At 42.1% G+C, this 17121-nt stretch overlaps 1 protein-coding gene across 1 annotated transcript in view; it reads left to right on the top strand.

The window, feature by feature from the left end:
- The first annotated feature begins 508 nt into the window (after window positions 1-508).
- LOC145554053 (ras-specific guanine nucleotide-releasing factor 2-like) overlaps window positions 509-17121 on the top strand; it is a 34547-nt gene continuing 17934 nt past the window's right edge. The window contains exons 1-4 of the mRNA XM_081613314.1: window positions 509-809; window positions 1643-1891; window positions 4353-4855; window positions 5625-5747. Of these exons, the coding sequence (XP_081469440.1) occupies window positions 757-809; window positions 1643-1891; window positions 4353-4855; window positions 5625-5747 (928 nt within the window). The 5' untranslated portion in view covers window positions 509-756. The remainder of the gene's footprint in view (window positions 810-1642; window positions 1892-4352; window positions 4856-5624; window positions 5748-17121) is intronic.

Genomic DNA, 17121 nt, shown 5'->3' with positions numbered 1-17121 from the left:
TTCTCACTGTTTATTTCTGTTTTTATTTTAATTATGTAAAGCACTTTGAAATGCCTTGCTGCTGAAATGTGCTATACAAATAAAATTTGATTGATTGATTGATTGATCGGCCAAATTATAACTTTTAATATCTCAAAGACGAAAGCTGCACAAACGAAAATTTTAACGGCACAAACCTGCACAAACGGAGCACTAACGAACTAGCCCACTTTGGTTTGTTTTGGAGCGGGATGGGGGATGGTGAACTCTAGATGACCTAAAAAATAATGTTTAATATCTCAGAAACCAAAACTGCACAAACGAAAATTTAACGGCACAAACCTGCACAAACGGAGCACTAACCATTCAGACTATTTGCTGGATTTTTTGACGTGGGTGGGGTGTCAGCTTCACACAGCTCTCATAGCTGACTAAAAAACCTGTGTGTAAAGGTGGGCCCGCAAAGCATAAACGTAAGAAATGTGTGTAAGGTGGAGTCCGCAAAGCCTAAATGTTAGAAATGGGCCCCACAAGTGACTGAAAAACTGACATGTAAAATAAAGTTTCAAATTGTGTTTATTGAAGGTGATTTTTAGTATCAAGATTTTTTGGGGGACTTGCCTGATTTTTTCATGGATCTAGGACGTCTAGAAAGGGTGGAAGGCGCTGCAACTCACCATTCTACTTTCGGATCCTGTGAAGTAAATAAACAAGAATGTGTGTGTGTGTGTTTTCTTTCCACTTCAGTGCATCGATAATATCCCCTGTAATGGCCTGATGACCAGCGTGTTTGAGGAGAACTCTAAAGTTTCTGTGCCCCACATGATCAAGTGAGGAAATTATCTCATTCTGACCGCTAAAGTCTTACATTTGACAGATTTATAGATCTCACAGCAGCACATCATGGTGGATACATTACGTCAATGAGAAGAAAATTTTAAACAATGAAGTTGAATAATTTGCTCTGGGCTGGGTGATATAGACTTACAGATTTGTCATGATATTTTGTGGTAATGTTGTGAAAACAATAAAAGTGACTATAAGAATTATTTATTACTTCTTGTTTAGGTAAATGTATGAGAATGACTGTGTGTCACAGCAATTACAGCCCCACAAACACAAATACTGCTCTAGAAAAACATTCCCACTTTTTTAGGAAACCAGTCACATTAAAAATATATTTGTATCACTAAACTGCACACAGTAACTACATTTAATCATATTTTTAAATGTACTTATATTTATTGATATTCTTGTTGACATGAATTTTATTTATCAATGCTAAATAAAAATTAGTATCATAAGAGTTATGATAAAATTTTTATCATGATAAATGATAAACAATATGATAAATGACCACTTTTACATATTCCTTCAACTTTTTCGCATTTTGTCATTTTGAGTTATTTGATAGACCAAAACAAAGTGCTAAATATTCATGAAGTTAAAGTAAAATAATACATGGTTTTCAGATGTTTCCTAAGTAAAAATGTCTTTTTCTCTTTAAGACAAATTTCTGATTTCTGAGCTGCTTATTCTAAATCAGTGCGTGACATTAAAATAGATTAATTGTCCAAACTGGATAATAAGAAATATCTGTCCTAGCTTTGTCCTCTATAAAAGACACAAGGATTTAAGTCAAATTTGTTGTTTTTCCTCCAAGGTCTGACGCCAAGCTGCATAAAGACGACATCGACATTTTCTTCAGCAAGACGCTCAACTCATGCAAAGTCCCTCAGATCAGATACGCCAGTGTGGAGCGGCTGATGGAGCGCCTCACTGACCTGCGCTTCCTCTCCATCGATTTCCTAAACACTTTCCTCCACACTTACCGGATCTTCACCACGGCCACCGTGGTCATCGACAAACTGGCCGACATCTATCAGAAACCCTTCACCTCCATTCCTGTGAGGTATTCAGGACTCAAAAACACTGTGGATGCTCCTCCCACTGACCCCAGACTCCATCCTGTTTATCCATCCTCACTGAGTCTCTGTCCTCCTCATGCCTAACACGTCATCCTGTCATTCACTCCATCTTTTCTTCTTCACTTCCCCTCCATCTTCCTTACACTGCTGCTCCCCCTCAGGATCGAGCAGCACTCATACGACCGTCTGTCCATCATGTCCCTCTGTCCCGACTACAGTCTCAAGATCACACAGCTGGCTTTGGACCAGACCAAGTAAATACCATCAGTAGGCTTTGGGGGAGTAATTTGGGTAACACTTTATCTGAAGGTGTGTGCATAAGACTGACATGACGACGCTGTCATAAACATAAAGGAGTCTTCATCAGTATATATGAATGTTGTCATGAAGTGCATTATGGTAAATAATGATGCTTTAAATACAAAGTGAAAGCTTTTAACGCCATTTTGAACTAAAAGTGTCAACTTTGCATTATTTGGTGAATAATGACACATTTCATGATAAGTTGACACATTTAAAGCAGATTTGCATTAAAAGTGTCATTATTTATTGAATGCCATTTCATAAGTACAGTGTTAAACATTTATGCAAACACCTTCATGTTCAGTACCGTCCATGTTGCGTCATGTTTATGACCAGTGGTGGGAAGTAACGAAGTAGAAGTACGTCGTTACTGTACTTAAGTACAATTTTCGTGTATCTGTACTTAAGTAGATTTAATAATGGGGACTTTCTACTTTTACTCCACTACATTTACAGTAAGTATCTGTACTTTCTACTTCACTACATTTCTACAAAACTATCGCGTTACTCGTTACATCCAAGTCGCATTGTGTGTTTTTTTTCCGTTAAAATGTGAAGTTCAGGGTCTTAAGGTGGCGCCGTAAAATCCGAGCAATAACGTGACTTACGTGTCTATGGTCACCCATCAGCTCCGCCTTTACTCGCGCGGAGCTCCAGACATGCGCAGTGGTTTCCTCTGAGCGTCAGTAATATAATAGTACGGAAGCGCTGCATAAATCATAAGATATGGCGACATGTAAAATCAGCAGCGCTTCGCTTTCACAGACGGTGGGACTTCATCCAATTTTTAAAGTCACTTGGAAGGAAAGCTTAAAGAAAGGTAAGCTCCGTGGACTGTATTGACTGAGACACATGTTGCATCTGCGATGACTGACATGTCGCAGATATGGGACAATGCTGTGACCAAAGTGCAATATTGTAATATGACATTCATGGATGATCCGATTCTTCTGGACGGATCTTGACTAAGTCCTATAGGACTGAAGCCTCACTGAGAGCCGTTCTTTGTTCTTGTAATGCTCTGCGTACACTGCCGTAGCTATTTTATTTCATTAAAATATTTTATATTTAATTGGTGAATAAATAAAACAACAAAGTAAGAATGCAGAACATGCTCATTGCTCTTTGTTTTCGTCACCTGTCGTGGTGGAAGACGTTGCAGCAGGAGGGAGGATGAGAACAGTCACGATGCTCCTCCTGCTTGGTTACCTCTTGCTTTTTGGGCCTTGGACAGTGTTCATAGTTGAGCGTTGTTAATTGCTATGTTTAATGGTGCAGACAATTATTATTTCTGACATTGGCAATATGGGCAACGCCCAGGGTGTTATTTTTTAGGGATGGCAAGAGACCTCTGTGGATTGTGGCACAGAGATGAAAGCAAAACAGAATGAAGAAGAGTTTGAATTGATACTTGTTAAATTATTTCAGCTCTAAGTATTTAATATCTAGGTGGGAAAGTGAATCTTTCAGATCAATTGAGAAGCAGTTTTGATAGGTGTACTTAATTTTATTGTCATGTAGCATGGGGTGCTGGTTTTGATTTGGTCTTGGGTTCGGTGGTCCAGACTACAACTCTGCTACGAGGCTCCTTGGTTCCATGTCCTCCTGTGCCAGTTGGATTTCTTTCAAAATAAATGTGTGGCAAGAAAAAAGTTCATGTTATGTTAGGACAGGACACAAGATGTTTCCATCCCTGAAATTATGATGCATAGAATCATATAACTAAGTCTAAACTATGTTACAGAATAAACGCAATAAAAACATGCTTTATCTGTGGCATATGATCATATGATCGGTACACTTAATGATATTAGTGATTAGGCAATGCATTAGCAAGTACTTTTACTTTTAATACTTAAGTATTTTAAAAACCAGTACTTTTTTACTTTACTTAAGTAAAATGTTAATGTGGTACTTTGACTTTTACTTGAGTACATTTTTGTCTGTGTATTTGTACTTTTACTTAAGTACATTTTTGAGTACTTTCTCCACCACTGTTTATGACAGAGTCGACCCTGTCATGTTCATGACTCTGTCATGACTCTGTCATAAACATAACAGAGTTTATGAAAGATGAAGTGTTGCCATTATTCGTGGTTCTCCTGGTCAGAGTTGTGGACTGACCGCTCTGGTTTCTTTTAGGTGTCTGGAGCTTTTCTTTGCCACCAACCAGGGCACCTGGGTATCCGACCCGCTGAACGACAAATCCCCCAGATTCTGCTGCACGTTCTGTCCCCGTCCCGTCTCCATCCCGTCCGGAACTTCCTCCCCGGTGTACTGCCGCAAGCTGTCCCCGAGCTCGCCGGTGGGCATGAAGGTCGGGGTGTTGGGCCTGTCTACCACCTCGCCGCTGTCCGTGGCCAACTCCCCCACCTCCAACCACAGCCCCTCCATCTTCTTTTCTCCGTCCGGCTCTAACCGATTGCCGTTCGGCTTCTCATCGCCCCCGCCCACCGCCATGCATTCCCCCAGGCTCCCGCAGGCCTCTGGGGTGTCCTCGCCGCCTCCCGCCTCCACCAGGGTCCCGGTGGACCTCAGCCGGTGCCCCAGCTCCCCAGAGCTGAGTCCGGCCATAGGGGACGTCAGCGGAGAGCTGCCGCGCATCGACGCTTTCAGTGGGAAACTGAGGCGCAGCATCTGCAGAGGTATCTAACAGTTAGCGCTCACACTCCTCCAGCTCTTCCACATGGATTTACATGCAATAAACACATCGAATATTGTGACTGCTGCTGTAGATGCTGCTGTAAGGTGCTGGCAGACTGTGTTCCTATGAACAGCCTGGATTATAATCTAAGTTTTTACCAGACCTGTGGAGAAAGGTGTGAGATATAGAAAATAACAGAAGGGGAAAGTCTTTTATATCCAGACTTCTGATCTTCTAGAAGTAGAAAGTTTTCTAATTCATCTCATATCCCATGGTATAATATATACGTCCACCAAACCCTCTATCCGTCGATCTGTTGTCCACTATATTCCTTCATCAGATTCTTTTTCACTCCTTTCATTCAATCTTTCATTTGATTTCTTTTTTGTCCATTTGTCCTTTTTTGCTCATTTGATTCTCCTGGTCCCTATCTTCCATTTTTTTTGTTTTGTTTTGTTCTCTTTTTTCTCATTTCCTCCTTTGCTTCCATGTTTCTTTCCTCCCTCTATGGAATCTTGACATAAACATTGTGAAGGATGTTCATAATTCATTTGCAGCTAATTAGTCCAGACTGACTTTTTCTTCTTTTGTGTTCTAACACAGACATAAATGGGTCAGTATTTCTCAAATAGAAACTTATTACATGAGAGTTCACAAAAACAATTTTAGATCATGTTAAATAATCATCCTTGTAAACTCACATATAGATACTATATATATAACATGGAAATCACCTGGACTCATACTGGATGTTTGACCTTTCCTCCCTCTTCTGGAGTCAGTATCCCTGGACAAATTCATCCCTGAGTCGCCATCCAGCAGTGAGCTGGGGGACCTGTCCCCCTACCACTCCCCATCCACACCCAGACACCTCTGCTACAGACAGTCTGGAGGTAATAAAACTACACGAGCACACCGCACTGCACTGCCGTATTACATTTACAGCTGTTAACAAAGATCTAGATCAGTGGTTCTTAACCTTTTCTGAGGTACCGAACCCACCAGATTCATATGCGTAGTCACTGAACCCTTCTGTAATGATAAATTTTTTTTTTTCCAAATTCTACTTGGGTCACCCTAAGACCATTAAGTCTTCTTAAAAGGTAGAGTCTCTGAGGACAGTTCTTCAAAATATAGTCAGTGTTTTCAGCAAACTTGAGCTGACGGTCCAGGAACGAACCAAGGTATTTAAAATTTGACACAGTTTCGATAGACTGGCCATCGAGAGAAACTGGAACCACTTTAAGGTCTTGTTTAGATCATTTAATTAGTTCTACATTCTGAAAAACTAACAATAAATAACAAAGACTTGGTGGTATTCTGATTTAGTAATGTAATTATATTAGTTGTGTTACCACCCCACGCCACTAGAGGCAGTACCAACCCCGAAAAGATGCGACTAAGGAGCAGATTTAGAAGTTCACCGAAAGCTACAGAATTTGGTAAAAACTGTGAGCTTTGCTGAAGTAATTAAAGACTCAAGTTCAAATCCATGCTGAGAGGAACTCCTTCAATCAGTGGTCCTCCGCAGCTCTGATTGGAAAAGCAATATAACGTGATCCTCTGCAGCAAGTGATGGCAAAACGGGGCATCATCGCGACTTTAGCAAGTGTGTCTTTACCTCCGCGGCAGAGGTTTCGCCGAACCCCTGAGACCAACTCATCAAACCTCTGGGGTTCGATTGAACCCAGGTTAAGAACCACTGACCTAGAAGTTTGTCCATGATAAATAACTGTAAAACCATTTTTATGTCACGCCGCATGTTTCAAAGCTTAGCAGGAAGTGAATCATATAAGTCAAAATTGTAAATCAAAGAACACGCTCATTTTCACTTAGAACATGCTAGCAGCAGGCACGATGGAGAAATGTTTTCAAAGTCATATGATGCAGCTTTTAAGTTGAGGGCTATCGATCTGGCACTACAGGGGGGAAATAGAGCTGCTGCAGGTAAGCTCATGGTGAACGAAACCATGGTTCAGATATATCCTTAATATATCCAGCAGATTTATTAGGACGCTGTAATGTCTTAAAGTACAGAAGAGGCTCGGACCATTTTCCATATCTCTTTATTGTAGTGCTAAACCGAAGTAACCACAGAGTAAGAGCTTGCACGTCTCACCATACAGGACTGTACCAACTCAGGTAAACTGTGGGGGGTAAATACACCACATTATCCCCCTTTAAAGATGAAAATAACAGGTTCATCTACATTAATTAAAATATATTAAGGACACTTATTCCAGCTTAAGTGCATTACCACGTAGAACCAAACAATAACCCAAGCATGTACTTACTTGATAAACAAGACATTTTCCTTTCCCTTTACCTCTGCATCTAACTCAGATGTAATCCTTAATGTAACATGAATAATAATGGAACATAACATGCAAAAACCGTTATGCATAGTGTCGAGAAAAGTCGAGCTCATCCCACTTCCCATGCTGGAGATTTTAGTTTAATAGTAATAATAAATAAAATTACCTTAAAATTAATGACATAGGTGACATCAAGACCCAACAATAGAGTCAGACTGTAATAAAATGAATCTGGTTGTGTGTGTTGTTATTGTGTCCTGCAAACTTTGCTTTAATTCTACTTTTTTCTATTTAATCATAAAAAATCATAGTCAGGCAGAAAGAAAGTCATGAAACAGGAAGAGCTGGTTTTCTGAAGAAAAGGGGAAGTTTCTGTCTTGCATCAGGCTAAAAATAGTTCAGACCATTCCTTATTTTAAAGCATTAAAGGTTTTTAAAGAATAAAATCTAAACATTTTGAGAGATTGGATAAAACCCAGAGTAAAATATTTAAAATAATGACTTATAATTATGCCAATAATTAATATTGGTTTAACCAGTGGTTGATGTTGGTTTGATTATAAGAATATTTACACTTACTCTTACACTTGTGGAAGTACTTAAAGGTGAAACAAGAAACTGTAACATGGTATCAGATTATTAGAATAACGAGTATTCTTGGTTTCTTGTCAGAAATGTCTGTAATAACTCACATTATGATTATAATAAGAGTAACTAATAAGTTATGGTTATTATAACATTATAAATGAATGTTAAATCAGAGAAACTAAAAGGTTATAAATGTGATTTTGACATTGAACTTGAAAAAGTGTAAAATGTTGTAACTGTAATTAAAGGTCACTGATGTTGTGTAGGAGGTAGATGGTAGGTGGAAGGTCAGGGGAAAAGAGGAACTGATAGGAGAACGGAGAAGACTAAAGCCTTATTGCTAAACTTCAACTTGCCTAAGAAAAGGTTGGGCAGGAAACAGAGGTAGGAGGAACTGTTGAGCAACTTGGGGACATTAGAACAGAGATCCGGTCATAAGGTCTCCAGGGTGATGGATATGAGATCATCTGTCCAAGCAGTCAGCCAATGAGACAGGCACAGCAACAAAGCTAGCCAATGCAAACGCACCAAAAGGTGGATAAACCCTTTATAAGGTGGGTGCAACAGAGGAATCTTTGGTTGGATCCTTCAGGCAGCTTCGAGCCAAGACGGAGATGGACAAAGAACTCTGCAGCTGAAGAAGAGCCGGGGCCACAGAACCGAAGACTGTTCTGCACATGGGGATCAACCCGTTAGCCCGCAACATGTGGCTTCAAATCGCACTTCTCACATCAGCTGGGTTTAGACCCCCAAAGACAAAGACCAAGGCAAAGACGAAGATAAAGACAAAGGCAAAGAGGAAGAACTGGTGTGATCCTTCCTTGGGACCAGGAAGATCGTGAGACGAGGAGAAGGGAGCTACAGAGCTGCAAGACAAGAAGCTGAGGACCGCTACGCGCATGAGGAAGTCACCCTGAGGCCCGAGACCTGCCGCTCTAAGTCAGTACTCTTCCTGTACTGGGAACCTCCTGCTGCTGCAACACCTTCTTCATCATCAGGCCAGTTCTGGGGTTCAAAATGCCAAACTCTGTCCGTCTCTCTCAAAGTTTCCCTTTTTTAGTTCTCAGTGTCAGCATTAGGGAAAGATAGGCTAGATTATTGATTTTACTTATTTGATTATTTCTGCTAGTGAATTAAGCTGTACTGACCCTTGCAAAATTGCCTTACTAATAAAATAATTAGCATTAAGAAAATCTAAAAGATGTTGTGGACATTCAATTAATGAGTCACCTTAAAGTTCTTTGATGGTTGTGAAATAGCTGAGGTTTGATTCTGGGAGGAAAAAGTAGAAATGTTTTATAGGTTGCTTTTAGCCAAAACTAAAATAATGACCTTGGGACTTAAATCTAAGTCACTAAATTTAATCTAGCCGTTAACAAGTGCCGTTATTTTAGGAAAGGAGCTACCGTTAACAGGAGTGGTTGTAGGGGTTATGTCGCTGTGAGGGCTACTCAGCGGATTGCCCCCCAACTGTAAAAGGTCATAACTTCTGGATCGAAGGTAGTCAGAGCTAGACGAGTCCTTTCCGACCCCAGTTTAAACAGATAATTCTCCACAAACTATCGCTAGGGTAAGACCCGAGTTTCTGGGGGTTTTCCGGACCTGTTAGACAGAGAACTGGGCAGTAGTGAGTCCGAAGAGTTGTGAGGAGTGGGCGGGACTTACTATTGGGTAGTAACAGACATGGCGTCCCTGGGTGGGCCCGACCCTAATGAGTAGGAGGGCCTTACTTTGACCAAGTCAGTAAAAACAGACGAGAGGGTCTGAATAGCTCACTTGGGAGACCAACTCTTAGGAAATAGAGTTGGGAGCGACTGATGAGGCTTGTCAGCCGCGACCCTTGCAGTAACTGTACAGCGTGCAGGCGAGGGAGAAGCTTCCACTGAGGCTGAATAGCTATATCCAGGAGGGAAGCCAGTAGCCAACCTAGCCTAGACCCATCCCTGCTCTAAGGTACCCTGAGAGGCTTTGGGGGATAGGCGACTCGGAGACAAAGAGACCGAGGAGTACGACGCAAGGTCGTACGTCCAGAAGATGTAAGCAATTTCACAAGGAATTGGTGAAATGCATCTGGAGCTCAAGGTCGAGCATCTGAGCACACGCATGAGGGAGCTCATTGGCGTGGAAATGACGAAGTGGACTGCTATGTCCAACAGAGAAAAATTGTCTTTGTCGGAGCCGAGAAGTGGGACAATACTCCCAGAGGACGGGAGGTCCCAGAAGAGTACGTGGATGAGGTCGTACGGAGCGTGCATGAAGCCCTTGGACATGCAGGCGTACGGCCTACCCGTAAGGAGCTGGATGAGCATGAGCTTTGGATCCCAGTGAAACAAGTCCAACGCGTGCTACGGGGCTGTGAGGTATGTGGACAATACAACGCAGGCCGCCGAGGGCAGCGGTTGGAAGGGTTGTTCATCAAGAGCACATTACCCGGGGGTTCAATCTGCATGGATGTAGCAGGCCCCATGGATAACAGAAAAGAGAGGTGAGGAGTACCTCTTGGTGCTGATGGACATGGTGTAACAGTGACAGCTGAAAAAAGACAAGTCTTCCCCTGCAGAAGAATTCCGGTTACGTCCATGAAAGCCGGAAGGCGAAGGCACTTCTCCTTTTTGCCCAGAGAGGGAAAGGGGAAGTTGCAGTTTACAGTGTCACTGAAAACAGGACAGAAAGTTTGGATTAAAGATCAAGATCGGCCTGTAGTCACGGTGATCAAGTTGAAATTCAATGGAATGAATTTTGTGAAGCAAGTACTGCAATGTAAAAAGTATTACTTATGAAGAAAGGGGTCCACGAGGTCAGTGTTCAAGCCAGTTCTTAGCTAAAGCGAACCAGAACATTGCAAGAATCAAGCATCATGCCATCCTGTGTTAGACTGGCTACTATTACAGGATGATTGCCATTCAAAGAACAACTTCAAGGCTTAGGACTAGGAGGGCCCTGAAGAAATTGGATTATGCTAAAGAACTCCTGTCACAAAAGGATGGATTAAACAGGAAAAGGGACTGAAGTCGTGAGGAAGGAGTGACGTCATAGACAACCACCAAGATCAATCCTGCATCAAAGTGTTGAAATCACACCCAACACCTGGAAGCAACCTGTGGACTTCACAGAGTCCTGCCTGACAGAGTCCTGTTGCCTCCGACAACTCCAGTAACCCTTTAACGACCCCAGCGATGGAAAAGGATTATGATTATGGATAAAGCGTCATGCTGCTTATGCTTTTTGTTTTGCTCTACTGAACATCCAGAGTTTTTTTTTTATTTTTTATTTGAGGCTTTTTGCCCATCAACCTGTCCCTAAGGAATCTTCCACATTCTGAAGAACCAACGCTTCATTCAGCTGAGGATTTTTTGTCACTGTTAAAGGATCAGAGCGACCTGGGTTCTCTTCAACATTCGTCACTTCCTGAGAGACATCAAAACTCCAAGGAGGGGGTGTCAAAGAGCAGTGGAGTTTGAAGACTGCTGAGCCCTTGGTGACAACTGAGAATCTGCATCTTCACATCCCAGGCTGCTGAGGCCTTGGTGACGACTGAGGATCTGCATCTTCACATCCCAGACTGCTGTGGCCTTGGTGACGATGGAGGATCTTCACATCCCAGACTGCCATCTTCTCTTTCCAGGGGATGAGGACGCAGACCTGCAAGAGGATGTTGGGTTCCCAGCATGTGAAAGGTCTGACCTCGCGGAGGGGGTGTCGAGAAAAGTCGAGCTCATCCCACTTCCCCATGCTGGAGATTTTAGTTTAATAGTAATAATAAATAAAATTACCTTAAAATTAATGACATAGGTGACATCAAGACCCAACAATAGAGTCAGACTGTAATAAAATGAATCTGGTTGTGTGTGTTGTTATTGTGTCCTGCAAACTTTGCTTTAATTCTACTTTTTTCTATTTAATCATAAAAAATCATAGTCAGGCAGAAAGAAAGTCATGAAACAGGAAGAGCTGGTTTTCTGAAGAAAAGGGGAAGTTTCTGTCTTGCATCAGGCTAAAAATAGTTCAGACCATTCCTTATTTTAAAGCATTAAAGGTTTTTAAAGAATAAAATCTAAACATTTTGAGAGATTGGATAAAACCCAGAGTAAAATATTTAAAATAATGACTTATAATTATGCCAATAATTAATATTGGTTTAACCAGTGGTTGATGTTGGTTTGATTATAAGAATATTTACACTTACTCTTACACTTGTGGAAGTACTTAAAGGTGAAACAAGAAACTGTAACATGGTATCAGATTATTAGAATAACGAGTATTCTTGGTTTCTTGTCAGAAATGTCTGTAATAACTCACATTATGATTATAATAAGAGTAACTAATTAGTTATGGTTATTATAACATTATAAATGAATGTTAAATCAGAGAAACTAAAAGGTTATAAATGTGATTTTGACATTGAACTTGAAAAGGTGTAAAATGTTGTAACTGTAATTAAAGGTCACTGATGTTGTGTAGGAGGTAGATGGTAGGTGAAAGGTCAGGGGAAAGAGGAACTGATAGGAGAACGGAGAAGACTAAAGCCTTATTGCTAAACTTCAACTTGCCTAAGAAAAGGTTGGGCAGGAAACAGAGGTAGGAGGAACTGTTGAGCAACTTGGGGACATTAGAACAGAGATCCGGTCATAAGGTCTCCAGGGTGATGGATATGAGATCATCTGTCCAAGCAGTCAGCCAATGAGACAGGCACAGCAACAAAGCTAGCCAATGCAAACGCACCAAAAGGTGGATAAACCCTTTATAAGGTGGGTGCAACAGAGGAATCTTTGGTTGGATCCTTCAGGCAGCTTCGAGCCAAGACGGAGATGGACAAAGAACTCTGCAGCTGAAGAAGAGCCGGGGCCACAGAACCGAAGACTGTTCTGCACATGGGGACCAACCCGTTAGCCCCGCAACATGTGGCTTCAAATCGCACTTCTCTCAACAGCTGGGTTTAGACCCCCAAAGACAAAGACCAAGGCAAAGATGAAGATAAAGACAAAGATAAAGACAAAGGCAAAGAACAAAGGCAAAGAGGAAGAACTGGTGTGTTCCTTCCGTGGGACCAGAAAGATCGTGAGACGAGGAGAAGGGAGCTACAGAGCTGCAAGACAAGAAGCTGAGGACCGCTACGCGCATGAGGAAGTCACCCTGAGGCCCGAGACCTGCCGCTCTAAGTCAGTACTCTTCCTGTACTGGGAACCTCCTGCTGCTGCAACACCTTCTTCATCATCAGGCCAGTTCTGGGGTTCAAAATGCCAAACTCTGTCCGTCTCTCTCAAAGTTTCCCTTTTTTAGTTCTCAGTGTCAGCATTAGGGAAAGATAGGCTAGATTATTGATTTTACTTATTTGATTATTTCTGCTAGTGAATTAAGCTGTACTGACCCTTGCAAAATTGCCTTACTAATAAAATAATTAGCATTAAGAAAATCTAAAAGATGTTGTGGACATTCAATTAATGAGTCACCTTAAAGTTCTTTGATGGTTGTGAAATAGCTATGAGGTTTGATTCTGGGAGGAAAAAGTAGAAATGTTTTATAGGTTGCTTTTAGCCAAAACTAAAATAATGACCTTGGGACTTAAATCTAAGTCACTAAATTTAATCTAGCCGTTAACAAGTGCCGTTATTTTAGGAAAGGAGCTACCGTTAACAGGAGTGGTTGTAGGGGTTATGTCGCTGTGAGGGCTACTCAGCGGATTGCCCCCCAACTGTAAAAGGTCATAACTTCTGGATCGAAGGTAGTCAGAGCTAGACGAGTCCTTTCCGACCCCAGTTTAAACAGATAATTCTCCACAAACTATCGCTAGGGTAAGACCCGAGTTTCTGGGGGTTTTCCGGACCTGTTAGACAGAGAACTGGGCAGTAGTGAGTCCGAAGAGTTGTGAGGAGTGGGCGGGACTTACTATTGGGTAGTAACAGACAATAGATAAACTCAAGGCTATTCAAGATATTGTTCAGGCGTCTTCCGTGGTCGTGTTGAACGCCTCACCACCACAGGAGGATCTGGAAAAACAGGTGGTTGCAGCCCAGAGTCCAGAGCACTTTGTTCAGGTGTAATGCTTACGTCACTTTGCTCTTGTGTTGGTGTTGCAGGGTCAGCGGTATCTGGTTCAGCTACAGCTTTGGTACGAAGCTGATCCCCATGTCTTCTGTGCACAGCATTCGAGTAGCGCTCTTTTACTTTATAAGAGACTGGACCAGTTTGTCTGACAACCCGTCCAGGTATCCACTTGTGAACTCCACCCCCTGAGTTGCAAAGATACACAGCATCATCCACAAAAAAGGAACGGTCCACAGCTGTGAAGTCATGTTGAGTTTTTTGTCGATACTGTTTTCTGCGAACAGTCTCCTTGGTGTTAGGTTTGATTAAATCCAGTCTGGTACAAATATGTCTGCGCAAGAACAAGTCTGCTGGAGATTGACCCGTTGTACAATTTGGCGTAACACGGTACCGTGCAGCATTGTTTTTCGTTGCAGCAAAAACAATGAAAGTCTGTCCTCAATGCTGCGTGAGTGGTTTGCAAACTTTTTCATGCCTACTTTGAACGTCTGCACATATCTCTCAGCCAAACCGTTTGTGGCAGGATGACCCGGTGCACTTGTTGTGTGCAAAATGCCATTCTGTGTCACAACCGTTTGGAACTCTGCAGAAGTGAAAGTGGTGACATTGTCTGTGACTGCTTGTTCAGGAAGACCATATGAAGCAAATAGTCTCTTCAGCTTTGTCACTGTGGCTTGTGAGGTAATGTGTGGCATACGAAATACCTCCAACCACTTTGAATATGAATCGACTACAATCATAAAAATGCTGTCAAGGAAAGAAAGGTCCAGCAAAATCAATATGCAGTCTTTTCCAGGATTCACCTGGGTACTCCCAGGGATGCAGTGGAACATGCTGTGGCATCTTCTGTTCCAGCTGACATGTTTCACATGTTTTGCAGACCTGTTCCATGTCACAATCCAGATTCGGCCACCAAACATATTTGCGAGGTAAGGCCTTGGATTTCACAATTCCTTGATGACCAGAGTGAATCCCATTTAACACAGCCTTTCTCATTTTTGAGGGTATAATCACTCTGGTTCCCCACAAAACACAGCCCATCTCTGTTGAAAGTTCAGTCCTTTTGTTGTGATAAGTCTTTAAACTCTCATCTGTAACAGTTGGCCAGCCTTCCATGACATACTGGTAAACCCTAGACAAGTCCATGTCTGTACGTGTGGCCTGGGCGACCTGGATCGCATTTAGTGGAGCTCCTTGCAAATGCTCAGTTAGCAGTGAATGTACTGCTGACGAACTCGATGCTGTTCCAGTGTCGTTCGTTTCTGGCAGAGGACAACGAGAGAGCACATCTGCATTGCTGTGTTCTGCTGATTTCTTGAAAACATGTGGTAATCATATGCTGACAATATGATTGCCCACCTTTGAATGCGTGCTGCAGCTAGGGTATGTGTTAGGTATTTTCTGAAACCTACATGGAAAAAAGAGAACCACAGACAACGTATATGAGTTTTTAGCCGACTTCTGCAGAAGGAGAAAAACTCTATCAATTGCTCCTCCGAGCCGTTCATAGAGCGTTCTGAAAACCTTCAGTTTGTTTGTCTCTTTTATTAGCAGGGGAGAGAAAGGTGTGAACAGGAATGGAGGGGGTGAAACCCACATCCTATCTTCACAGTAGGATGTGAATTCAGACAGACAGAGGGGAGACACAGAAACTAAATTAACACATAGATAGGTTTTACAGCTCAGGACTTTCCCAGGAAGATCTAAGTCACCATCTGTACAAACATGCTTGATTAAGGAAGATTTAACTTTGTCTCCCAAGTTTCAACAAATTTGAACACTAAACCTCTAAATAAAAACTAGTAACATAAAATTATACCTGTAAGAATGATAACAAACATAATAACTCTAACATTTCCCCCCTGTTTAACATTCTTATACGAAAGTCACTCAAAATCTTAAAATGAAAAAAAAAACACAAAAAAAATCATAAATGAAACAGTAGAAAACCAAATGCAATTTTCTTTCATCACAAGCACCACTTGTTTTCACATTTTCAGTGTAGGTGTCATAAAACATTTGATTTCATCTGTTTATTAGTTACAGGACATCGTCATACATTTCCTTTTTTCAGTTCATCTTCATCCCTCTGAAGAGACATGTAATCTTCATCGGTGTCAGAGATTACCCTGACCATCTGATAGTTGATCATGGCTGTGTTAAATGTCTTTAGCATCATGCTACGAAGGCATGAAATGATGCAAGTTGTAAATAGGCAAAAAAGAATCAACACAGTCAGAATTGGTGTAACAATCTTCCACTATGGCCCAGAAGTGAGCCAAGACAGAAAGTCAAAAGGATGTGATCCTTTCGTTCCACTTTCCACATAATGTTTAAGTTCATGTAAAGCATCAGAAACAGTTCCACCAGTTCCTGTTTCATCAGGAACGAATGTACAGCACGCTGGGCCAATGATTGTACAAACACCTCCCTGAGAGGCTGTGAGCAGGTCCAGCACAACACGATTTTGCAAAACCATGTTTCTCAGTTCAGTCAGCTGGTGTGTGCCATTGATGAGTCGCAGTAATCCATATCTGTTGATTTCAACGTGGTCCCAAACCTCTCCTACTCCGACCCATGGAAAGACGCCTTGCATAAACTTTTCTCCACCGTTCCAGATCTTGAATTCCCAAGGAACTCCAGTGTCTGTAGTGAGGCCTCCCCATCTGTTGACCTCTGGCATAACTGCACGCTTGGAGCGGGCAGCTAAGCTCCATTTCCTCACAAGAAGTACCAGTCTGCCATCACCCGTGAACCATAGTCTCCTGGCACTATGGCACTGCACAGCGTTGTCTCCTGTTTCCTCTTTGTCTTATGCGTGATGTTGAAACTCCTCTCCTGAAGCAAGTCGTCACGGTCTGGGTTGTCCTTCCAGACTTTGCAGTGTGGAGTCATCCTTTGACCCCTGCAGGCAATGCAGTCGATGAAATCCTGTGTCGGTTTGCAGTAGGTGTAAACTTGGTTACACAAGTTTCAAGGTAACATCCCAAGAGAAACGTGTCTGTTGTTGTAAATGCAGCTCCTCAGAGACCCGGGTTTAGCTCCTGCTAAAGAAGTGGTCTCTGGTATTTTCCATGCGGTTAGTGGAAATGGAAATACGTCAGCATTAAAGGAACAGTTCATAGATCCAAAAAGTTCCTTCACGGCATCTCCTATCTGAAGTAGAACAGAATAGTCATTTTTTCACCGTTTGCATCCCTTTGGCATGGGGACGCTGAGTCGTGGTTGTGCGCTCAGGCCATAGAGACACATCTGTTTGTCATCAGTGATGTGTCCTGCAAGCAGACCTGAGTTGTGTGTGGCGATTGGCAGCTGCGCA

Source organism: Poecilia reticulata, chromosome 12 (assembly GCF_904066995.2).
Source record: "Poecilia reticulata chromosome 12, P_reticulata-male-v2, whole genome shotgun sequence".
Classification (NCBI taxonomy): Eukaryota; Metazoa; Chordata; class Actinopteri; order Cyprinodontiformes; family Poeciliidae; genus Poecilia; species Poecilia reticulata.
Note: the sequence above shows the minus strand (reverse complement) of the source record. Positions and strands in the feature narration are given on the sequence as shown.